At 47.3% G+C, this 25,346-nt stretch overlaps 1 protein-coding gene across 1 annotated transcript in view; it reads right to left on the bottom strand.

The window, feature by feature from the left end:
* SUSD1 (sushi domain containing 1) overlaps positions 1-25,346 on the bottom strand; it is a 259,310-nt gene that overhangs the window by 5,874 nt on the left and 228,090 nt on the right. The window contains exon 23 of the mRNA XM_089670946.1: positions 16,466-16,508. Coding sequence (XP_089527072.1) covers positions 16,493-16,508 — 16 coding nt within the window. The 3' untranslated portion in view covers positions 16,466-16,492. The remainder of the gene's footprint in view (positions 1-16,465; positions 16,509-25,346) is intronic.

The raw sequence follows: 25,346 nt of genomic DNA, 5'->3' as shown, positions 1-25,346 counted from the left end.
GGAGTCTAAGCCCCAGAGTACTTGTTCACCAGGGCCCCTGATGGTGGGGATGGACTTGGAGTACCCCAGGACCAGGTCGTGACTACTGAGGACACCCATCAGTGGTAGGGGTATTCGCCAGGGGCTCCCACGGGAGAGAGCCAGGTATGAGGAGGTCTGGAGACCCCGTTGAGAGGGATGGATGGATGGCTGAGCAAGTACAAGGTCATATAAGCCGGGTCGGTAACTATGGGGACGGTGCGGTACAGAGCAGCGGGCAAAGAATAGTCGGGTCACACGCCAGGTCAGCAACAGCAGGTCAGATCCAATAGGGGGCATTCAGGAGAGAGGTCAGGAAAGCAAGGGTCAAGAACAGGAGAAAACAGCAAGGTCAGGGCACAATCCGGGTCAGCAACTTACTTTAAACAGGTTCACAGGTTCACAGGATACAAGAGACCAAAAGGCACTGAATGACAGCTCAGGGCCGTTTAAATATCCCGCCCTGCGCTGTCATTGGTGCCAGGCGTGCGCCCGTGGTCTCTACTGCGCATGCGCGAACCTGGTTGCCGCGGTCGGCCAAGTCCCGGCGCCCGCGTACAGGGAGGTGTACTGCGCCTGCGCCGAGCCCAGCGGCGCGGCGATCTCCGACATTGCCCCCCCCTACGGGCAACCTCCGGATGCCCACCCGATCTCTCCACCACGGGTGATCACGAAGAAACTTCCGGACTAGTCTAGGTGCGTGGACATTATGAGCCGGTTCCCAGGAATTGTCCTCAGGACCATAGCCCTTCCATTTAATTAGGAATTGGGTCTGGCCCCCCCTTCTTCGGCACTTAAGGATCGTTTCCACCTCAAATTCCTCTTGTCCTTCGACCGTTATGGCCTCTGGGGGTCTGGATTTTCGTTCTGGGAAGGCATCTGGGATCACTGGCTTCAGCAGGGATACATGGAAGACTGGATGAATTCTGAACGTGTCCGGAAGGATAAGCTCATATGCTACTTCGTTGACCATCCGCTTTACCTGAAAAGGCCCCACAAATTTAGGTCCCAATTTTTTCGAGGGACAAAGCATCTTTAAGTTGGTTGTGGCCAACCACACCTTCTGCCCAGGCCGCAACGCCAAATCCCCTCTTCGTTTCTTGTTAAACTCCTTCTTATTGTCCTCTTGAGCCCGAGCGATGGCTTCCTGGAGTATTTTGTTATTAGCGGAGAAGAAGGTCAACGCATCCTGCGTTGCTGGAACTGGGCATTCAGAGACCAAATCAGGGAGAAAGACAGGGTGAAACCCATAATTCGAAAAGAATGGGGACTGCCCCGTTGCCGAATGGCTTGCGTTGTTATAAGCGAACTCCGCCAGGGGTAAGAGTGACAACCAGTCATCCTGCAGGAAAGACGTGTAGCAACGCAAGTATTGCTCCAGGGTCTGGTTCGTCCTCTCGGTCTGACCGTTGGTCTGAGGGTGGAACACGGAGGAGAGGGACAACTTGATGTCCAGGGCCTTGCACAGAGCCCTCCAAAACTTAGATGTAAACTGGACCCCTCGATCAGAGACAATGTCCTCAGGTACTCCATGAAGTCTAACTGTCAGGAATGGACTCAGCACTGGTGGTGGGACTCGCCTGCCATGTGGGCTGCAGTACCAGAGCTGACCAGCGGGTGCTCTCAGCAATGGACTCAGCACTGGTGGTGGGACTCACCTGCCATGTGGGCTGCAGTACCAGAGCTGACCAGCGGGTGCTCTTAGCAGCCAGAAGCTCACAATCAGCCAAACCTGGGGCTGATTACAGAAAGGTGTATATAAGGCATGACCAGGCCTGTGCTCTGGGTCTTGGTGTATGTTTTCCCATGAGCCTCTGTACCTGTACCCTGTGTTCCTGCTTCGTTGCTGACCCGGCTTGATCCTGATCTCTGTTGACCGTCTCCTGTTCTGACTACTGGCTCATCCCTGACTATTCTTCTGCCTACTCCTATGCTGTTTGACCTCCTGTTGCTGTACCTTGGCTTGTGACCCGTTTACTCTTTGCCTGCTGCTCTGTACTGATCTGCCTCCACCGTTACCGACCCGGCTTGTCTGACCACGCTAACTACTCTGCCATCCATCCATCCTGCACGGATCCAGCCGTACCTGCACATACCTCTGGCGGATCCCTCTACCACTAGCAGGTGTACTCAGGGGCCGCGACCTGGTCTTAGTCCTGCGCCAAGTCCATCCCCACCATCAGGGGCTCTGGTGAAAAGGCAGACTGGGGCTTAGACTCCGCGCCCTGGGGAATCCTGCCCTGAGGACCGCTAGAGGTACCACCAGGCAGTCGTTACAGAACCCTACGGCCGGCCTGACCATTCCACCTCTCCAGCCCTGACTACGCCTGTGTTCCTGCACCTCCTAAAGATTAGTGGAAGGTTGGTTTGCTCACTGTGCGTTTTATATATATATATATATCTGGGTGGCTAATAATAACTGTATTATACTGTACCTGAGACCTGCGTTTCCCCGTGTCAGTCCACACCTTTCTGGTCATTCCTAGATTCCTGACATCACACCAAGGCCTTTCCTGACCAGAAGTGGCTGCACAGGGAAGCCATCTTGACTTGTTGTGAAGAATGCATCCTGATGAGGTTATATATTTGTCTATGCTAGTCTTTGATGACAGAGAATATGCCTATCAGATTCTGCGGGAGTATACCAGGGATCAGCTACTAGAGTGCATACGGGTCGCTCATTCCCTAGTAGGTCAGGACCTAGAGCTCTCTGAGGTGCAACCATTGATTTAGGCTTGTGTTGAGTTGGCTTCATCTAGTACACCTGAAAGCAGGGATGAATTTCTTCCTCCATTCAGGGCTAGTCAAATAATATCACTGGTATGGTTGTTGGAGGATGATCCGGATTGCTTCTTGGAGCATTATTCAGCATGTTCACCACATGTGCTAAAGAAGTGTATAAACGCAGTGCAATCTTTGACCAGACAGGCCTTGTATAAGCTGAGCGTTGTCCAACCCTTACTGCAGACATGGTCAGACTTGTTACACCCAGCCTCTATCAGCTTGCAACGAACCAGTCCTGCTTCTCATCATTCCTCTGCTCAAAGCTCTTTTCCTGCATTCCCGACAGCACCCCCAGTGACAGCCCCCCCAGGGACAGCCCAGTATACCCTGCTATCTACCACATGTCAGTACCCTGCTCCCACTCGCTGTACCATCGTGCCGGTCGACTCGGTGCCCGCTGTCAAGCCAGATGACTTGATGCCCGTTGACTCGGTACCCGCTGTCGTGCCCGTTGACTCGGTACCCGCTGTCGTACCAGTTGACTCGGTGCCCGCTGTCGTACCAGTTGACTCGGTGCCAGTTGACTCGGTGCCCGCTGTCGAGCCAGATGACTTGATGCCTGATGATTCGGTGCCCGCTGTCGTGCCAGTTGACTCGGTGCCCGCTGTCGTGCCAGTTGACTCGGTGCCCGCTGTCGTGCCAGTTGACTCGGTGCCCGCTGTCGTGCCAGTTGACTCGGTGCCCGCTGTCGTACCAGTTGACTCGGTGCCCGCTGTCGTACCAGTTGACTCGGTGCCAGTTGACTCGGTGCCCGCTGTCGAGCCAGATGACTTGATGCCTGATGATTCGGTGCCCGTTGTCGTGCCAGCTGACTCGGTGCCCGTTGTCGTGCCAGCTGACTCGGTGCCCGCTGTCGTGCCAGTTGACTCGGTGCCCGCTGTCGTGCCAGTTGACTCGGTGCCAGTTGACTCGGTGCCCACTGTCATGCCAGTTGATTCGGTGCCCGCTGTCGAGCCAGATGACTTGATGCCTGATGATTCGGTGCCCGCTGTAGTGCCCGTTGACTTGGTGCCTCGCTGTTGTACCAGTTGACTCGGTGCCAGTTGACTCGGTGCCCACTGTCGTGCCAGTTGACTCGGTGCCCGCTGTCATGCCAGTTGTCTCGGTGCCAGTTGACTCGGTGCCCACTGTCATGCCAGTTGACTCGGTGCCCGCTGTCGAGCCGGATGACTTGATGCCTGATGACTCGGTGCCCGCTGTCGTGCCAGTTGACTCGGTGCCCGCTGTCGAGCCAGATGACCTGATGCCTGAGGACCCAGTGCCCGCTGTTGAACCACATGACCTGATGCCTGATGACTTGGTGCCCGCTGTCGTGCCAGTTGATTCAGTGCCCACTGTTGTGCCAGTTAATTTGGTGCCTGTTGTCGAGCTTGGTGACCCGGTATCCGCGGTTCTGCTAGATGGCTCGGTGCCCGCTGACATGCCCGGTGACTCGGTGCTCGCTGACATGCCCGGTGACTCGGTGCCCGCTGACATGCCCGGTGACTCGGTGCCTGCTGACTTGCCAGGTGACTCTGTGCCCGCGGTTCTGCTAGATGGCTCGGTGCCCGCTGACATGCCCGGTGACTCGGTGCCCGCTGACTTGCCAGGTGGCTCTGTGCCCGCGGTTCTGATAGATGGCTTGGTGCCCGCTGACGTGCCCGGTGACTCGGTACCCGCTGTCGTGCCAGATGACTCGGTGCCCGCTGACGTGCCTCTGCCCGCTGCACAGCCCGACATGCCAGCCCCTGATGTCCAGCTAAACTGGCCAATAACTGATTCCCAGCCTACTCCTGGAAATCCTGTGCCCAGTGACCTGCCTTCCTGGGTTCTCCTACACAAAGAGAAGTCTACCAGCAGGAAACCCAGCCAGCCGGTTTACTCCGGCAGTTGGATATTCAGCCAGTTACCTGACCCGGGTGGTGGAACATTTTGCCCACTAAGGACTGTCTGGAGCGTCCTGAGGCCGCTCCTTGAGGGGGGGGTACTGTCAGGAATGGACTCAGCACTGGTGGTGGGACTCGCCTGCCGTGTGGGCTGCAGTACCAGAGCTGACCAGCGGGTGCTCTCAGCAATGGACTCAGCACTGGTGGTGGGACTCACCTGCCATGTGGGCTGCAGTACCAGAGCTGACCAGCGGGTGCTCTTAGCAGCCAGAAGCTCACAATCAGCCAAACCTGGGGCTGATTACAGAAAGGTGTATATAAGGCATGACCAGGCCTGTGCTCTGGGTCTTGGTGTATGTTTTCCCATGAGCCTCTGTACCTGTACCCTGTGTTCCTGCTTCGTTGCTGACCCGGCTTGATCCTGATCTCTGTTGACCGTCTCCTGTTCTGACTACTGGCTCATCCCTGACTATTCTTCTGCCTACTCCTATGCTGTTTGACCTCCTGTTGCTGTACCTTGGCTTGTGACCCGTTTACTCTTTGCCTGCTGCTCTGTACTGATCTGCCTCCACCGTTACCGACCCGGCTTGTCTGACCACGCTAACTACTCTGCCATCCATCCATCCTGCATGGATCCAGCCATACCTGCACATACCTCTGGCGGATCCCTCTACCACTAGCAGGTGTACTCAGGGGCCGCGACCTGGTCTCAGTCCTGCGCCAAGTCCATCCCCACCATCAGGGGCTCTGGTGAAAAGGCAGACTGGGGCTTAGACTCCGCGCCCTGGGGAATCCTGCCCTGAGGACCGCTAGAGGTACCACCAGGCAGTCGTTACAGAACCCTACGGCCGGCCTGACCATTCCACCTCTCCAGCCCTGACTACGCCTGTGTTCCTGCACCTCCTAAAGATTAGTGGAAGGTTGGTTTGCTCACTGTGCGTTTTATATATATATATATATCTGGGTGGCTAATAATAACTGTATTATACTGTACCTGAGACCTGCGTTTCCCCGTGTCAGTCCACACCTTTCTGGTCATTCCTAGATTCCTGACATTAACGATCTCCCGGATAAATATTCGCGCCGTCTCGGCTGCTGACGGAGTCTTCCTTAGTGGCACGAAGTGAGCCATTTTGGATAGGCGATCAATGACCACCAGAATTGCTGTGTGGTCTTGCGACGGTGGGAGCTCGACTATGAAGTCCATCGCGATCCTCTGCCAAGGCCGTTCGGGAATCGGAAAAGGTCGCAACAGCCCCCAGGCTTTGCTCCTCGATGGTTTGCTCTTCTGGCAGATGGTACAGGATCTCACATAGCGCTTGCAATCCTTAGCTATGTTTGGCCACCAAAAAGAGCGCCGGAGAAGCTCCAGAGTCTTGACTGGGCCAAAGTGACCTGCCAGCGGGTGATCGTGGCAATGCCCCAAAACCAGGGTCCGGACTTCCTCAGGTACCACGATTGAATCTTCCTTCCACAGGAGTCCCCCCTTGTTCTGGAGGGATACCCCAACTGGGGTTGGTGTGGCCGTAGATGCTTCTATTAACTTGGAGCGAAGGTCCGTCTGGAGCGCCAAGAAGTTCCCTGAAGACAAGATAGTGTTGGGTACCAGTTCTTCTTCGGAGTCCTCATACATACGAGATAGCGCGTCGGGCTTCGTATTTTTAGATCCGGGCCTGTAAGTAATGTGAAAATTAAATCTGGAAAAGAACAGGGCCCATCTTGCCTGCCGTGGGCGTAGACGCTTGGCAGTCCTCAGATATTCCAGATTCTTGTGGTCTGTGAAAATCAATATGGGGTGTGAGGCACCTTCCAGCAGGTACCTCCATTCCTCTAGCGCTGCTTTGATAGCCAGCAGCTCTCGATCACTGATATCGTAATTCTTCTCCGCTGAGGTGAGTTTCCTCGAGAAGAATGCTACGGGATGGAGTAACTCTTTGGTGCCTTTCCGCTGAGACAGGATGGATCCTACCACATTCTCCGATGCATCTACCTCCAAGATGTAGGGCAGGGCCGCGTCCGGGTGGCCCAGGATGGGTGCCGAGGTAAATAGCTTTTTCAGAGCTTCGAAAGCTTCTTGAGCCTCCGGTGTCCATTTGAACCGGGTTCCAAGTTTGGTTAGTTGAGTAATGGGGGAGACCAGACCCGAGAAGTTCTTGATGAACGTCCGATAAAAGTTTGCGAACCCTATAAACCGTTGGACACCTTTTTTGTCCGTGGGTTCAGGCCAATCTAAAATTGCAGAGACCTTCTGGGGGTCCATCGCGACCCCCGCAGTGGAGATAATCAGGCCTAGAAACGTGATGCTAGATTGCTCGAAGCAACATTTCTCCGCCTTAGCATATAACCCATGCTGCCGCAACCGCCCCAATACCTTTGCCACATGTATCCTATGATCCTCTAGAGAGGGTGAAAAAATTAGTATGTCGTCCAAGTAGAAGATAACGAAGACATCCAAAAAATCCCTGAAGATGTCGTTCACGAAATGTTGGAAGGTGGCTGGTGCATTGCACAGCCCAAATGGCATGACCAGGTATTCAAAGTGGCCAAACCGGGTACGGAAAGCCGTTTTCCACTCGTCCCCCTCTCTTATGCGTACCAGGTTATAGGCCCCCCTTAAATCAAGCTTTGTGAATATAACCGCAGCCTTTAGGCTCTGAAACAGTTCTGGTACCAATGGCAATGGGTAACGATTTTTGATCGTGACCCTGTTCAGCTCCCGGTAGTCGATACAAGGTCTCAGGGTTTTGTCTTTTTTCTCCACAAAGAAGATTCCCGCTCCTGCTGGAGAAGTGGAGGGGCGGATGAATCCCTTCTGGAGGCTGTCCTCGATATATTCCTTTAGGGCCCCCAATTCAAGCTCCGATAGGGGGAAAATTCCCCCAAAAGGGATTTCAAAGCCTGGTAACAGGTCGATTGGACAGTCATACGGGCGGTGGGGGGGCAGGGTATCGGCTCCCCGCTTATTGAACACGTCCAGGAACCCATGATAGGCTGCGGGAATAACCTGTTTCAAATCGGAGTCTCATTCAGAGCAAAGGAGAACTCGGGGCCCTGCGGGGCCCGAAGTGCGACAATGTTCCCGACAGTATGGGGAAGGGAACGAGATTGACCCGGTTTCCCAGTCAATCTGGGGGTTGTGGGCCCGTAACCATGGGAGCCCCAGAATGACTGGGAAAAGAGGCGATGCAATAGCGTCCAGGCGGAGGAATTCCTGGTGCTGGTTGGCAATGATAGTGGCAATGGGGGGAGTTTCCTGATTAACTACCCCCGATTTTATCTGGGAACCATCGGCCAAAAAGATGTTGAAGCCCTTCTGTCTGTGTTGGAGAGGGATACCCTGCTGGTGAGCAAACTCTAAATCCAGGAAACAGCTGCATGCCCCCGAATCAACTATGGCTGTCACCTCCACGGTCTTTTCTGGAAGCTGAAAGGAGAGGGGCACTACTAAGTATTGCGAAGGACAGGTATTGCTAATAGACAAGGAAGAAAAATGGGTGCACTTACTCATTTTCTGAGGGCAGGATCGCACCATATGACCAGCTTCACCGCAGTAAAGGCAGAGGTTCTGGGCTCGTCTGCGCTGGCGTTCCTCCGGTGATAATTTAGGCCGTGCCAGACCTAGCTGCATAGGTTCCGGAACATCTCCTGGTGGTGGGTTCTGGATGCTTTGTCGGGTTGATGGGCTAGGGCCTAAGAATGGACCCCAGGTATTTCCGCGACCCTGGCCGGACCTCTCAAGCCTGCGTTCCCGCAGTCTTCGGTCAATCTTAATTGTCAGGGCAATAAGGTCTTCTAGAGACTCGGGAACCTCCACCCGGGCCAGCTCATCTTTCAAGGGATCGGAGAGCCCCATGCGGAACTGGTGCAATAGAGTGAACTCGTTCCAGCGTGTGTCCCCCATCCACCGCCTGAAATCAGAGGCGTATTCCTCTGCCGCCCGCCGGCCCTGCCGGAGCGCATATAAGGTCGCTTCGGCAGAGGCTGCCCACTGTGGGTCATCATACAAGATGGCCATTGCTTCAAAAAAACTATTGACCGATCCCAGATGAGGATCATTGTTTCCCCTTAGCCGGTGGGCCCAATCCTGGGGTTCACCCTGTAATAGTGAAATAATGAATCCTACCTTCACATTTTCAGTCAGGAAGGTACGGGGTTGTAGCTCAAAGAACAAGAGACAGGAATCACGGAATGACCGGAAGCGTGTGCGGTCCCCGTGAAAACGCTCCGGTAAGGGTACTCGGGGTTCCACCATAGGGAGCGGGGCGGAAGCCCCTGAGACTGGCTCCTGAGCTACCAGGGCCGGGGGTGCCGAAACCGGGGCCTGTGGGGCAGGGTCAGAAATAGAGCCAGTCTGGAGGCGATTCTCCAGCTGCATGCATCTGTCCTGCAGGGCCGTTACGGCCTGTGTCAAATTAGCTAGGTGCCTGCAAATTTCCTCTAGCGGGGAGGGCCCTCCTCTAGGCTCAGTCATGGCCTTTTGGTACTGTAAGGGACCGCCCGGCGGTACCACTAGCACTCCACTGATCGGATGTTCCCAGCGCACGGAGTTTAAGCCCCAGAGTACTTGTTCACCAGGGCCCCTGATGGTGGGGATGGACTTGGAGTACCCCAGGACCAGGTCGTGACTACTGAGGACACCCGTCAGTGGTAGGGGTATTCGCCAGGGGCTCCCACGGGAGAGAGCCAGGTATGAGGAGGTCTGGAGACCCCGTTGAGAGGGACGGATGGATGGATGGCTGAGCAAGTGCAAGGTCATACAAGCCGGGTCGGTAACTATGGGGACGGTGCGGTACAGAGCAGCGGGCAAAGAATAGTCGGGTCACACGCCAGGTCAGCAACAGCAGGTCAGATCCAATAGGGGGCATTCAGGAGAGAGGTCAGGCAAGCAAGGGTCAAGAACAGGAGAAAACCGCAAGGTCAGGGCACAATCCGGGTCAGCAACTTACTTTAAACAGGTTCACAGGTTCACAGGATACAAGAGACCAAAAGGCACTGAATGACAGCTCAGGGCCGTTTAAATATCCCGCCCTGCGCTGTCATTGGTGCCAGGCACGCGCCCATGGTCTCTACTGCGCATGCGCGAACCTGGTTGCCGCGGTCGGCCAAGTCCCGGCGCCCGCGTACAGGGAGGTGTACTGCGCCTGCGCCGAGCCCAGCGGCGCGGCGATCTCCGACAGTGTCTACATACACTGCTCAAACAAATTAAAGGAACACTTTGAAAACACATCAGATCTCAATGTGGAAAAATATCATGCTGGATATCTATACTGATATGGACTGGGTAATGTGTTAGGAATGTAAAAATGCTCCATCATTTGATGGAAATGCAAATTATCAACATACAGAGGACTGAATTCAAAGACACCCCAAAAATCAAAAAAAATGATGCAGCAAGCTAGTCCATTTTGCTTAAATTTCATTGCAGCAACTCAAAATGGTACTCAGTAGTTTGTATGGCACCCACGTGCTTGTATGCATGTCTGACAATGTTGGGGCATACTCCTAATGAGACGATAGATGGTGTCTTGGGGTATTTCCTCCGAGATCTGGACCAGAGCATATGTAGGTCCTGGATGATGTGCAACCTGGCGGCATCGGATGGACCAAAACATGATATCCCAGAGGTGTTCTATTGGATTTAGGTCCGGCAAGCGTGGGGGCCATTCAATGGTATCAATTCCTTCATCCTCCAGGAACTGCCTGCACACTCTCACCACATGAGGCCGGGTATTGTCATGCACCAGGAGGAACCCAGGACCCACTGTACCAGCGTAGGGTCTGACAATGGGTCCAAGGATTTCATCCCGATACCTAATGGCAGTTAGGGTGCCATTGTCTAGCCTGTAGAGGTCTGTGCATCCCACCATGGATATGTCTCCCCAGATCATCACAGTCCCACCACCAAAACAGTCATGCTGAATGATGTTACAGGCAGCATAATGTTCTCCATGGCTTCTCTGGACCCTTTCACGTCTGTCACATGTGCTCAGGGTGAACATGCTCTCATCTGTGAAAAGCACAGGGCACCAGTGGCAGACCTGCCTATTCTGGTGTTCAATGGCAAATGCCAATCAAGCTCTATGGTGTTGGGCAGTGAGTACAGGGCCCACTAGAGGATGTCGGGCCCCCAGGCTACATTCATGAAGTCTGTTTCTGATTGTTTGATCATACCAGTGGCCTGCTGGAGGTCATTTTGTAGGGCTCTGGTAGTACTCATCCTGTTCCTCCCTGCACAAAGGAGCAGATACCGGTCCTGCTGATGGGTTAAGGACCTTCTGCAGTCCTGTCCAGCTCTCCTAGAGTAGCTGTCTGTCTCCAGGAATCTCCTCCATGCTCTTGAGACTGCTCCATGCTCTGGGAGATACAGCAAACCTTCTGGCAATGGCACGTAATGATGTGCCATCATGGAGGAGTTGGACTGCCTGGTTAACCTCTGTATGGTCCAGGTATCGCCTCATGCTACCAGTAGTGACACTGACCCTAGCCAAATACAAAACTAGTGAAAAACAGTCAGAAAAGATGAGTAGGGAAAAAAATGTCAGTGGCCTTCACCTGTAAAACCATTCCTGCTTTGGAGGTCGTCTCATTGTTGCCCATCTAGTGCACCTGTTGTTCATTTTATTAACACCAAAGTATACACTTACTAGGATTTCCTTTCTTACCAAAGGCCTGTAGTATAATACACTTTGGCCTAAATTTATGAAGAGATTCTATTTTTTTTAACTTTTTTTATGTTATATAACAGAAAGTAGAAAATAATTGTGTTTTTTCAAACTTTTCGGTCTTTTTTTGTTTATATCATAAAAGAGAAAAAAACAAAGTGATGATCAAATACCACTAAGAGAAAGTTCCATTTGTATGAAAAAAATGATACAGTATATATTTTATTTGGGTGACCAAGCAATTGTCAGTTAAAGTAGTGCTGTGCTGAATAGCAAAAAATGCTCTGGTCATGAAGGAGGTAAAACCTTCTGGAGCTTAAATGGTTAAAGCATTTGTTGTTTAGTATGTGAATTCCCTGTGGAATTTTGAGAATGGCTCATAATTGTTAAACAGCAGGCAAGTGTAAATTTGCAGTTTTCTGGAACTGAAAGACATTCCAGACATAGTCATTTAGCTTAAACCATAAATCTTCCCCAAAAGATTCAATGTCGGGATCTCTTTCCATGAGCTTTTAACTGTAACAATGTGTAGCGACCTATTAAAACCTCTTAAGAAAGATAAACCAAAGTCCTTCAATAAACAGATTTTTTTTTAGATTCATTAAAAGATCTCTAAGAGGCTCTCCTCTCCTCTTGAGCTGTCAGCGTGACAGCTCGTGGGGAGAGATATGCCAATAACCGGCATTTCCCTGTTTACATATGATCAGCTGTGATTGGACACAGTTGATCACATGACCGAGCTGACATCTTCGGCTCTTTCCATGGATCGGTGATCCGCTGTGTCCGAGGGACACAGTGCACCACCAATCGCTGCGCTGCACGCTCCGCGAGCCGCGCATGCGTGGTTAGAATGGAAGGACGTCATATGACGTCCTCCCAGAACGAGAGAACCACCTTGTGTCTGTCATATTACTATATGGCGGGCAGGAGGTGGTTAAACATATAAAACATTGGTCACTTTCAGCCAAACCTGCATGTAAAAACAATCAATAGTTACAGATATATGGGCAGCTAAAAGTGGTTGTAAACCCATACATGTACCCAGTGAAGTGAATGGCCTCAGGTGATACACAGAGATGAAACAAATCCTCCTACATAGGTTGTCCCTGTTTATCTGTAGCCATCTCTTCTCTACATCCATTTAAAACCCAGAATTTACACTGCATTTCTGAGCTTCCAGATGCAGGGGGTGGGGATCTTATGTGACACACTGCACAGCAGAGAGAGGAGAGGCGAGTGTAATCTGACATCTGAGTGGAGGGAAGGGACACACCTCCCACTATATAGTCTCATAGACAAACATGCACAGCTGAGGCTGTCAATCTCAGAATGTGTCCTAGCGTTCACCTTCCCAATTCCCCTTGCTCCCTTGGAGTTGGCACAGTCTCTCAGAAATTACTTATGCAGATAGCAGAGGAACTAGATTGCAGACAGAAATCACATTCAGTGCTTTGGATTGAAGCTAGTACACACTATAAAATGATATGCTTTGTTCATTTTACATGTTAGATGTTTACAACCATTTTTAAAATGTTAATCACAATGAGGCCCTCTAACAATAAATAATCAATAGGTAAAGGTTGAGATCTCCATGCAACTTCAACCACTTGACCTCTGAATCTGCTAATTACAGATGAGCTCCAAGTTCAGTCTGAAAACAGATGTGGACTGAGCTTTGCTTGTTGGGGCATTTGTCCAAACATCAGACTGTGAGCAAGTTCAGAAGGAGTCAAACTTCATATATACAGTTGCAAGAAAAAGTATGTGAACCCCTTGGTATTACGTGGAGTTTTGCATGAATTGGGCATAAAATGTGCTCTGAACGTCATCTAAGTCGCAACAATAGAAGAACACAGTCTGCTGAACATAATACTACACAAACATTAGATGTTACCATGGTTTAATTGCACATAACATGTAAACATTCACAGTGCAGGAAGGAAAAAGTATGTGAACCTTTGGACTTAATAACTGGTTGACCCTCCTTTGGCAGCAATAACCTCAACCAAACTTTTCCTGTAGTTGCAGATCAGACCTGCACAACGATCTGGAGTAATTTTGCACCACTCCTCTTCACAAAACTGTTTCAGTGTAGCAATATTCTTGGGATGTCTGGTGTGAATCGCTCTCTTAAGGTCATGCCACAGCATTTCAATTGGGTTGAAGTCAGGACTCTGACTGGGCCACTCCAGAAGGCGTATTCTGTGCTGTTGCAGCCATTGTTTTGTTGAATTACTTGTATGCTTTGGGTCATTGTCCTGTTTCATCACCCATCCTCTGCGGAGCTTCAGTTGGCGGACAGATGGTCGTACGTTTTCCTGCAAAATGTCTTGATAAACTCTGGAATTCATTTTCCCATCAATGACAACAATCCGTCCAGGCCCTGAGGCAGCAAAGCAGCCCCAAACCATGATGCTCCCTCCACCATGTTTTACAGTGGGGATGAGGTTTTGATGTTGGTGTGCTGTGCCTTTTTTTCTCCACACATAGTGTTGTGTGTTCTTCCCAAACAACTCAATCTTGGTTTCATCTGTCCACAGTATATTTTGCCAGTAGTGCTGTGGAACATCCAGGTGCTCTTTTGCAAACTTCAAACGTGCTGCAATATTCTTTTTAGACAGCAATGGCTTCCTCCGTGGTGACCTCCCATGTACTCCATTCTTGTTTAATGTTTTCCTTATTGTAGATGTATCAACAAAAATGTTAGCATGTGCCAGAGATTTCTGTAGGTCTTTAGCTGACACTCTGGGATTCTTCTTTACCTCATGCAGCATTCTGCGCTGTGCTCTTGCAATCATTTTTACAGGACGACCCCACCTAGGGAGAGTAGCAACAGTGCTAAACTTTCTCCATTTGTAGACAGTCTGTCTTACCGTGGACACATGAACATCAAGGCTTTTGGAGATACTTTTGTAACCCTTTCCAGCTTCATGCAAGTCAACAATTCTTGATCGTAGGTCTTCTGAGAGCTCTTTTCTGCGAGGCATGGTTCACATCAGACAGTGCTTCTTGAAACCAGTAAACCCAAACCAGGTGTGTGTTTTTTAAGAGCAGGACAGCTGTCAGCAACACATCCAATATCATCACACTGATTGGAGTCAAGGTTGGCTCACTCCTGGCTCCAATTAGCTCTGGTAAAAGTCATTAAGCTAGGGCCTCACATACTTTTTCCTCCCAGCACTGTGAATTTTTACATGTTATGTGCAATTAAACCATGGCAACATCTAATGTTTGTGTAGTATTATGTTCAGCAGACTGTGTTCTTCTATTGTTGTGACTTAGATGACGTTCAGAGCACATTTTATGCCCAATTCATGCAAAACTCCACGTAATCCCAAGGGGTTCACATACTTTTTCTTGCAACTGTAGTAGTGGGTTTTCCCGCACTACCATATATGATAGCTAGCTACCTTCTTCCCCTATCAAGGCTAAGGAAGCAGCAGGTGCTGGAGTCCTGATAAACCAGGGATGTCATCCAGCCCCATTCATTTAATGGCTGGGAATCCAGGGATGGGGTGATGAGTGTGTGCACCCTCCCCTCATAAACCATACCATGTCATATACCCTCAGCATGGGGGTGTAGCAGTCTAGATTACTGTAGTAGCAGTGCCTACTACATTGATTCCAGCTTCCAGAGGAAATGGCCATTTATGGTATATGCAAGCTGGACCAATATAGCATTATAACAATATCTATACCTGGAATTCATCTTTAAAAAGTAATAATCCTTTCACTGCACAAGTGCAGCTGAAAAAGTCTCGTTGATGTAGTGAGTTTTATAATGACAGGCAACTTTGTTCCATTATAATTCCTCAGTCTTATTTTCAATGAATTTTTTAACTCAACTCCTCTTCTACGTTTTACCAACCCTCTTATCTTGTCATGCTGTCAATGTCATTAGAGCCTTTTATTTTCTGCTTAGTGATGCTCTTTGATTTCTCTGGATGTGTAGACTCTATATAGTTCTGTCACAGCCCAAATCAAATTTTCCAGCTCAAAGCTATGCTGAATATTTAAAGTGATTCTAAAGGGTTACATTTTTAAAGAAAAAAATAACAAATATGTCATGCTTACCTGCTGTGTGGTTTTGCACAGAGCAGCCCGGTTCCTGCTCTTTTTAGGTCCCCCTCCAGCACTCCTGGCCCCTCCCTTCTGTCGGGTGCCCCCACATCAAGCAGCTTGCTATGGGGGCACGCGAGCATGTGTACTCCCCAGCCACTGCTCCGTGTGTCCATTCACACCAGGAGTCACGACTTGGCGTCGCCCCTCACTTTTCTCATTGGCTCACTTGTTGTGATTGAGAGCAGCGGGAGCCAATGGAATTCCGCTGCTGTCTCAGCTAATGAGGAGAGGGAGTCCTGGGATAGCCGAGACTCCATGTGCACACCACTGGATCGAGAGAGGGCTTAGGTGAGTATTAGGGGGGGGGCTGGGGGGGATGCTGCACACAGAAAGTGTTTTACCTTCATGCATAATGCATGAAGGTAAAAACCCTTCAGCCTTCACAACCACTTAAACTGCTTGTTATAACTCCACACTGAGCTTTTGTTGCTCTATGAACACTCAGCATTTATGTCTAGCAATTCCCTGAGGTTGTACAATGCAGTGGTAATAAAGGTATAGGGTCATACAGAGAGAGAGGAATGAAGAGCTTTGCTTAGAATGGTATGCATAATTATTTTCCTGACGTCCTTTGGCTAAGTCAGACATTGAGAAGATTCCTAACTAATCCATGAGACCCATTTAAGATACAGTTGTGGCAATTAGTTGGAGATTGTTTTTTTTAAAAAGTCACTTGAGCTAGGGATATACAGTAAATCTTAGCTTATTTGTAGCAAGGTATTAGTCATGTCTAAAGAATGCAAGGAAACAAGCCAATCACACACTTTATCAGGATCATCGGTACAGTTTTAATATTTTATGAGTCTATGAGGGAGTAATAAAATAAAGTTCACTCTAAAGCTATAATTATTTAGTATATTCTCTCTGAACATTTAAAGCAAACTAACTACCAAACAGTAGATTCATTAAAAATGATGGAACTTAAAAAGGACAGTGGATATGCTTTTAATTTTCTTCCTAAACTGAAGCAAAACGGCAACTATGAAAACCAAATAGTATTTTTGGGTGACTTACTGTGCAGTTGTCTTTTTTTCCCGCCAGCTATCTGTTACAGCACCTAGAACACGGAGAATAATTAACATTTTCAGTATTTAGGTGTACTACATTTGAAATTGGTGGGTGATCTGAGTTCTGTAAACATCCTACAGTGGCAAACTAAGCATTATACAGTTTCTGCACCTTTTCTATATGAAATAGTTATTTATGAGACAATCTACAAAGGATTTTACTTGTAAGCATGAAAACAATGTGCATATATGTTGCAGTCTGTCATTAGCATTAACACACAGTCCCTTATAGACGTTCACTTTACTAGGTACACCTGTTCAATTGCTTAGTAACACAAATTACTAATCAGCCAATCACATGGCAGCAACTCAATGCATTTAGGCATCTAGATGTGGTGAACACAACTTGCTGAAGTTCAAACCGAGCATCAGAATGGGGAAGAATGGGGATTTAAGTGACTTGGAACGTGGCATGGTTGTTGGTGCCAGACAGCTGGTCTGAGTATTTCAAAAACTGCTGACCTACTGGGATTTTCACATACAGTGCAGGTTCTTTGTTGCTCATGCCAGTACAAGGGTGGATTGGAAACCTTTGCCCTAACAGCAATCACTACTAACTAGCCCTTTCATGGTAAGGGCATATTACTGTGGTTTCAAAAATAAACCATGCAAACTGCACCATGGTGCAAAAGTGATTGGAGGGCATGGTGAAATGTTGCTGTTCCTAAAGGACATGGTGTATTGTGATAAACATTCACATTGTTCAACAGTTCATCAGTTTCTCTTGCAGCTCTTGGCATTCCGCTACATAACATTTTACAACTGCAAAGGAATTTGGTGCTGGAAATCTTCCCTCAGGGAGGTAGGTACAATATATAAATTGCACTGTATACGTCACTGACTGAAGATCCCCTCTAAGGCCTCATGCACGCTGGATGGTTGGCCATCTTTCCTAGATGTCTTTCCTTCTGGCAGCAGCATTTTGGCAGAAACAAACACTTGACGCTTGTAAACACATGTAAAGCATATAGGTGTGATTAAGCATGTCAAGCATTTTTCTGCCAAAATGCTGCTGCTCCTGGACACGCTGTCAGTGTTTTTTTTGCCTCTAAATGCCTATGTGTGCATGGACACATAAGATAACATTCAGGGGCACTGAAAAGTAGAAACAAAAATGCTTGACACCCCTAACAGCAGCATTAAAGTGTTACTAAACCCAGGACCCTGAATTCACTATATCTGGTATCTCACAGTACACACAACATGGAAGTGCAATTATTTTAGTAAATATAAACTGCTAAATACCTTTTATCATCAGCAGTTAGAGTAGTCTTGTGACTTCAGCTGAGCAAAAAAAAACCTCTCTAGCAATACACACTAAACTGAGCATGTGCATGTGATTACGGGTTCAGTCTGTCTTATCAGGAGATAAGACGTGAGCATTTGAACAAGAGGAGGGGCAGCAAAGAAAGGATCAAACTGCCTTTTTACACAATGCAGAGGATTAACCCGTTAGGTTCCGCAGTGAGTAAAACAACCATGCTTTACTGCATATACAGACTGATTTTACTGTTGTGGGTTTAGTAACCATTTAAAGCTGTCCAGTGTGCATGAGGCCTAATTCAGGTCTGAACTAATGAAGCCTCCTCTGTAAACAGAGCACAGTGTCCAATCAAAGCTCAACATCTGGCTATCACAGAGGTCTGATGATTACAGTGGAAGAGCTGTGTTTTCCCTGTGATATCTGCCGGAATGAGCTGTCATTTTAACAGCTTGGACCCTGCTCTGCATGCATTTATTAATTAAACCTACTATTGGAATTGGTTGAAATAATGCTTATGGACATTCTGAATCTGGACTGTTTGCATTCACTGATGAATTAAAGTGGTTCAAAAGTCAAAAGTTTATTTGCCTCCACCCCAAATACTTACCCGAGTCTTTTATTGCTCCAGTGCCGTGCCTGTCTGCAGCAGCCCTGCTCTTTTTCCCTGGTCTCATAGGGTAAATTGATAGACATGGAAGCCGTTGGCTAATGCTGCTATTGATCAAATCCAGTGAGCAGGAAGCATTGGGCAGAGTCAAACCATGCTGTGTGTTTCTTTTTAGATGCACACAGCCTGGCTCAGTAATGAGCAGTGCACTTTATACTATACATTGATTGGTTGAGCCTCCTTCTTACACTATAGGTGTATGTTTCCTAGAACTCAGTGAATGGTGGACTAATCATCAAAGGAGTAGGGGATAATGCCCTCAGTCAATCCTGAAGGCAGGAGTAGTCCATAGGAGGTATAGTCAGATTCTAATGTGCCCTTTCTTTGCTTTAGAAAATCCATTGTGCTGTGTGATACCAGTTATATGGATGCAACCTGCACTAAATGTTTCCTTTTGTAAAACAAAAGTTCTGTACAAATAGTAAAATGGAAAAACCTGAACAGAATTTAAATAAAGCTGAGCCAAAACCAATATAGTTTTCCTAGGCAGTGTGCATATTAGGACACTTATGGTCTCACATAGAACAATGTGATTTTGCTTCAAATATCAAGCTCATTTCTGCAGCACTGTTCCAGCACAGTTCACATACTGCTCACCTCTGCAGCCCTCTTCAAACAATGCTCACTTCTGCACCCTTTGCCATCCTCTTCCAACGCTTCTCGACTCTGCATTCTCTGCTACCTTCTTCCAACATAGTTCACTTCTGCATCCCCTGCTACCAAGTGCGGACTGACTATTTGGAAACTCGGCACTGCCTGAGGGCCCAGGGTCAGTAGGGGGCCCCATGAGATGCCCCTGGTACCTTTTTCATAGGATTTTTTGAGTTTGGGCAAGGACACACGGGCCCCATGATCCCCTATTGCCCGGGGGCCCCATGAGTTGTCAGTCTGCCCCTGCCTGCTACCATATTCTAACACTGCTTACCTCTGAATTCCTTGCCATTCTCTTTTACTGCTGCTCCCCTGTGCATTTTCTGCAACGCTCCTCCATCACCACTCACCTCTTTATCTCCTGCTGCCATTTTTCAACACTGCTCACTTCTGCATCCCACCCTCTTCCAAAACTATTCATCCCACAACATTCTTCTAACACTGCTCATCTCTTCATCCCACCCTCTTCCAAAACTATTGACCCTGCAACATTCTTCTAGCACTGCTCATCTCTTCATCCCACCCTCTTCCAAAACTATTGACCCTGCAACATTCTTCTAGCACTGCTCATCTCTTCATCCCACCCTCTTCCAAAACTATTGACCCTGCAACATTCTTCTAGCACTGCTCATCTCTTCATCCCACCCTCTTCCAAAACTATTAACCCTGCAACATTCTTCTAGCACTGCTCATCTCTTCATCCTACCCTCTTCCAAAACTATTGACCCTGCAACATTCTTCTAACACTGCTCAGCCCTGCATGGTTTGCAGATAGCAGCCTTCTATTACTCTCATAATACTTAGAGCTTGCTTGCAGTGCTAGAGACTTAGGGCAAGACTCCTGACACCCGAGGTACCAGGGGCTCTGGGGTGGTGCTGAGATGGAGCTAAATGACATGGCTATTATCCACAGCCACCCACAGATCTGTAGGTCCAGGCTAGATAATTACAGAAAGGGCAGCAATGTCCAAAAATAATATGGCTGGTGGGGGCAGCACATGGTGAATTTGACAGCCTGGCAGAAAGGAAGCTGTGGCCCAAAGTTGGGTAGTGGCCTGGTGGTTGAGAACCATTGCCCTCCAGCAGTCTTTCTCAGACTTTTTAACATGAAGGAACCCTTGGAAATAATTTTCAAGTCTAAGGAAATCCCTGCTAATGATTCCTATATTAACAGCTCATGGTACTTTAGCATAAGCAGTAGGTTGAAATAAAAATAATAAAAAGAGTAAGCAATGTGGCGTGTTTTTCATATTTGAAACCCCCTCTATACAATCATTTTTTCAGTAATGATAATAAAATTAAGTAAACAGTAGTAAAGCCAAAAAAAAAAAAATACAAACAGTGAAAATTGCAGTGTTTCCTTACGCTGATGGTCAAAGAGAAGAAGGTCCCATTATACTGGTGGTCAGTAGAATGAATGTTGCTATGTTCAGTGGGAAGAATGTTCTTTACATTACTGGTCAGTGGGAAGAATGATCCTTGTATTGGGGATCAGTGGCAAGAAAGCTCATTACATTGGGGGTCAGTGGGAAGAATGCTCCTTACATTGGAGGCTAGTGGGAAGAATGCTCCTTACATTGGAGGCTAGTGGGAAGAATGCTCCTTACATTGGAGGTTAGTGGGAAGAATGCTCCTTACATTGGGGGTTAGTGGGAAGAATTATCCTTACATTGGAGATTAGTGGGAAGTAGAAAGAATGCTCCTTACATTGGAGGTTAGTGGGAAGAATACTCCTTACATTGGGGGTTAGTGGGAAGAATGCTCCTTACATTGGGGGTTAGTGGGAAGTAGAAAGAATGCTCCTTACATTGGAGGTCAGTGGGAAGAGTGCTCCTTACATTGGGGGTTAGTGGGAAGACTACCCTCATACAGACAGCTGTAAAGATTATTTCTGATTACTGTCAGTAGTTACTTATCTGAAAAGCAGGGATTGTTCATTGCTCAATGAACCCCTAGATTTCTCTTGAGAGAAATTAGGAACCCTGGTTAAGAAAGGCTGCTGTAGATGCTACAATAATTTTTTGGGGGTAGCGTGTTAGGAGTTATATTTTAGGGTTACGTACTGGCGGAAGAAGGTTAAACATTTAGCTGATACAAAAAAACTTTCGTTTTAACTATTGGTAGTCCTAGAAACCTAGACCCCCTCAGCTAGCTTCTACTATGATTTTAAAAAGAAAAAAAACTATGCAAAGGTATAGTGTATTTAAACCCAAAAACAAAAATGTAGTATATTGCACCTTACCAATAACACACTCCTTATCCCTTAGTGGCTACGATCACTCACTCAGCTGTGTCTATGAAGAGAGCCATCATTGCCACCCAAGCTTGACTTCAAGCATGTCTGTCTTTGTTAATCTCTATTACATGAGGGTGGGGGGATTAGTCGATTACAGTAGGAAGATAACATTGAGTCCTTGGATCAACTCACATAAAATAGCAAGGGCCCTGCATATCTGCCATGATCAAGAGGATTTGTTTTGTACTTGTTCTTAGTCTATAAAATAAAATAATACAGCCTCCAATTTTAACAATTAAAATGATAATTATGATAAAATGCTCTGTTAATATTTTTATAATAATATTGAAAACAGCTTCACATAGCTAACTATGTTTATATTTTAGTGCAGAATTATCTTATATGACTTAACATACTGCTTTTAAAGATTTTTTTCTCCTTAAAACAAAAAATATAAGTCAATATTTCTGTCCTTAATAATGTACTTAGCCCTGCGGCAAGGATTCCTGCTTGGAATTCTATAGTAACTACTTTCTGCAATGCTAGCTTGAAGAACTTTGGCTTTTTATTCTACTAGGACTTGGGACAGGCACCAGACAGCAGTGAACACTAACATTTTTCAAGAAAGCAAGGAATTATGACATCTGCGGTATCATTTTAATTCATCCTGCAATAGTTCAATTCATCGTACATAAAAAGCACCTAAAATCTTCAACCTGCATGGCCCATTCAGACCTTGGTGTCCTGGAGTGTTAAGGTGCGGTTTATTTTTTGTGTTAACATGAGCTGTGTTAAGGCAGCTTATTCAAATGAATAGACTGGAAAAGAACCAAAACATCCAGGAAAATTCTATTATTTTTGTCAATACAGTGCAAAGATTACAAGTAGCCCACGCATCTGTAAACAAGCCTTTGATGGCTGCAACTGAAATATCGTTCTCTCCTTTTATTATTTTGTAAGCCATTTTTGTAAACTTGCATTACTTGAAGAAAAAAAAATGTTATCCTAAACGAAGTGTGCATTGTGAATTTTTCTATTATATTGAAAATATGTTTGAAAACTTAATCACCTTCCTGGCCTCCCCAGGTTCCTCCCTAACTTCCCACATAGCGCGGGGGAGTCTCTTTTCTCATTGAACAAGTCTCTCTTTGACATATTGTTACCTTATGCTAAAATATTTTCTGTATACCATGAGTTACGTTTTGTTGCATTGTTAGTTTGACGCTTTCTCTCCCCCTTCCTTTATAGACATATGTACTGTATATATTTTCTCCTATGCTTTACAGCCAACATAATGTCTATTGTCAAATGTCAATGTCTTCACCCCTTTGTTTCAAAACTAATAAAATGTTTGAACAAGAAAACTTAATCACCTAGGAATGCAAGGAAAATGTGACATTCCCATTAAAGTACCACAAAAGCATGCCAATAGTTTTAGCAATCACATGACCATTAATACTAGGAAAGTCACCCATTTAGGATGTATGGGCATCTTCTGCACAGTTTATATATTATATGTATCTAAACTAAAAGGGAACTGTAGGCTTTTACAGAGATCTTAAAACTTCTTTTGTGATGTCTTACTTCACTTACTGAAAAAACACCACTTGTATGACATTGGTTGATTTACTAAAAGCAAATAGGCTGTTCACTTTACAAGGGAAATTTCCCCAGAGCTTAGTGAATGTGGTGCAATTTCACTTTGCAAAGAATACCCAATACCCAATCATGTGCAAGGAAAATAAAAATAATGGCAATTTGCTTGTACTTGATTGGATTGTGGAATTCAGCAGAATTTAACTTCATTCACTAAACTCTAGGGAAAATTCCCTTGCAAAGTACAACTTCCCTTTTAACGTGAACAATCTATCAATTGCTTTTAATACATAAAGCCCAATGTTTCAAAGTATTAAAGCTAAAACTATGTAAATGCTATTGAGTTTAGTATGTTTTGCCATCTATTATTAAGCATAGTTGATTTATTACTGTGGCTAATGCCGGGCAGTCTTTAATATTGATTGGACCCTGGGCAAACATTCCCTCCCCCATTAAATTTCACTCTTCACCTATTTGAGACATACAATACATAGCAGCTAAACTCAAAATCAGTTTACTGCAGCAGATCAAGCAGCAATTGCAATTGATTGTGGGAGGTTACAGCATATCATTACTGCTCACTGACTAGTTGATAGAGGTTACAGCACACATTGCGGCTCACTGATTAGTTGCTAGCGGTTACAGCACATGAATTCTGCTTGCTGATTGGTTGCTAAAGGTTTCTGCACATCCTTTACCACTCACTGATTGCTTGCTAGAAGTTACTGCACATTATTACTGGTCACTGGTTGGTTGCGAGAGGTTACTACACAATATTAACGCTCACTAATTGGTTGTTAGAGGTTACTGCACATCATTAATGCTCACCCATTGGTTGCCAGAGGTTACTGCATATCCTAACCACTCACTGATTGGTTGCTAGAGGTTACGGCACTTAATTATGTCTCACTGCTTGGTTGCTGAAGGTTACAGCCCATCATCTCCCCACTGCCTGCACACCATGGACTGAGAAGGACCCACCAATAGGCAGGAAAATCCTAGGACTCCTGGGAGTAATGGCAGTGCTGGGTGGGAGGGTGTGATCAGTGGAAGTGCTAGGAGGAAGGGTTGATGGGATCAGTGGCAATAGCGGGAAGGATCAGTGGCAGTGCTTGAGGGGATGGCATCAATAGCAGTGCTTGGGGTGGATGGGATCAGAGGCAGTGCTGGATGGTAGGTTACATTTCTACATTGACCACCAATGTTAGGGGGGATTAAAACTGATGGCCAATGTAAGGGGGATTTGGGGATTTACATTGATCACCAGTGTAAGGGCAATTCTGCACTTACCACCAATGTAAAGAGAAATTTACACTGGCCTCCAATGTAATGGGGAATTTGCACTGACCACCAATGTAATGAAGAATTTACACTGACATCCAATGTAATGGGTGATTTTACACCAACAACCAATACATTGCTACACTGGCCACCAATGTAAGGGGCTAAATTTACACTGACCAACAGCAGAGGTGTTGGTGGCTGGACCCTGGAGGGGGGGAGCATAATGTACATATGAATGCCACATTGCAGCAGCTTTTTACATATGAATGCCGCTGTTATTTACATGTGAATGCTGACACAGTCTGCACAGATGAGTCATCTGTACATGGCAATAGGACAGAGCTGGCCAGCATTAGTGACAGCACTTCACACAAAGAGACAAAGACGTCTGGGAACAAGGGAATGTAAATCAGAACAGTTGGCAAGTATGGGACAGCTGCTTTGGGCCCCGCAACAATGACTGGGCCTAGGACAGCTGCCCCTTTTGCCCCTTCTTAACCACTTGCCGCCCTGCCACTGTAGATATACGGCGGCAGGGCAGCACTGGCAGGCAAAACCACGTTTTAAAACGTGTGTTTTGTAAACAGCTAGGGGGCGCGCGCGAGGCACGCCGCCGCCCTATCTGTCCCGCTGATCACCGCCGCAGATGTGAGTCGCCGGGTCACAGCCGGTCCTTACCGGCTATCTCCCGGCGATCGGCGGCAAACAGTGACAGACAGCACAGCTGCAGTAGCTGTGCTGTCTGTCACTTCCCTGTCAGCTCGAGGATGAGCTGATCGAGAAAGAACAGTTTCTCTTTCTCGATCAGCCTTGTCCCGTCCAGCACACCCCCCGCCCCCTAGTAAAACACTCCCCTCACTCCTATAAACTTTCCCTGAAAAATAAAGTTAACCCCTTCCTCCCCATTGCCATTAGTACAGTGTCAGTGTTTTTTTTTTTGCACTGATCACTGTATTAGTGTTTTTGGGGATGTCAGTGACCCCAAATAAGTACCCCCCAATGTCAGAATGTCCGCCGCAGTCCCGCCATAAGTCGCTGGTCGCTGCCATAAGTCCCTGATCGCCGCCATAATTCGCTGATCGCCGCCGTTATTAGTATAAAAAAAACCCTAAAAACCCCAGTATCTTTCC

The sequence above is a fragment of the Staurois parvus genome, unplaced genomic scaffold, assembly GCF_062004578.1.
Source record: "Staurois parvus isolate SC_StPar_1 unplaced genomic scaffold, SC_StPar_1.0 ptg000096l, whole genome shotgun sequence".
Taxonomy (NCBI): Eukaryota; Metazoa; Chordata; class Amphibia; order Anura; family Ranidae; genus Staurois; species Staurois parvus.
Note: the sequence above shows the minus strand (reverse complement) of the source record. Positions and strands in the feature narration are given on the sequence as shown.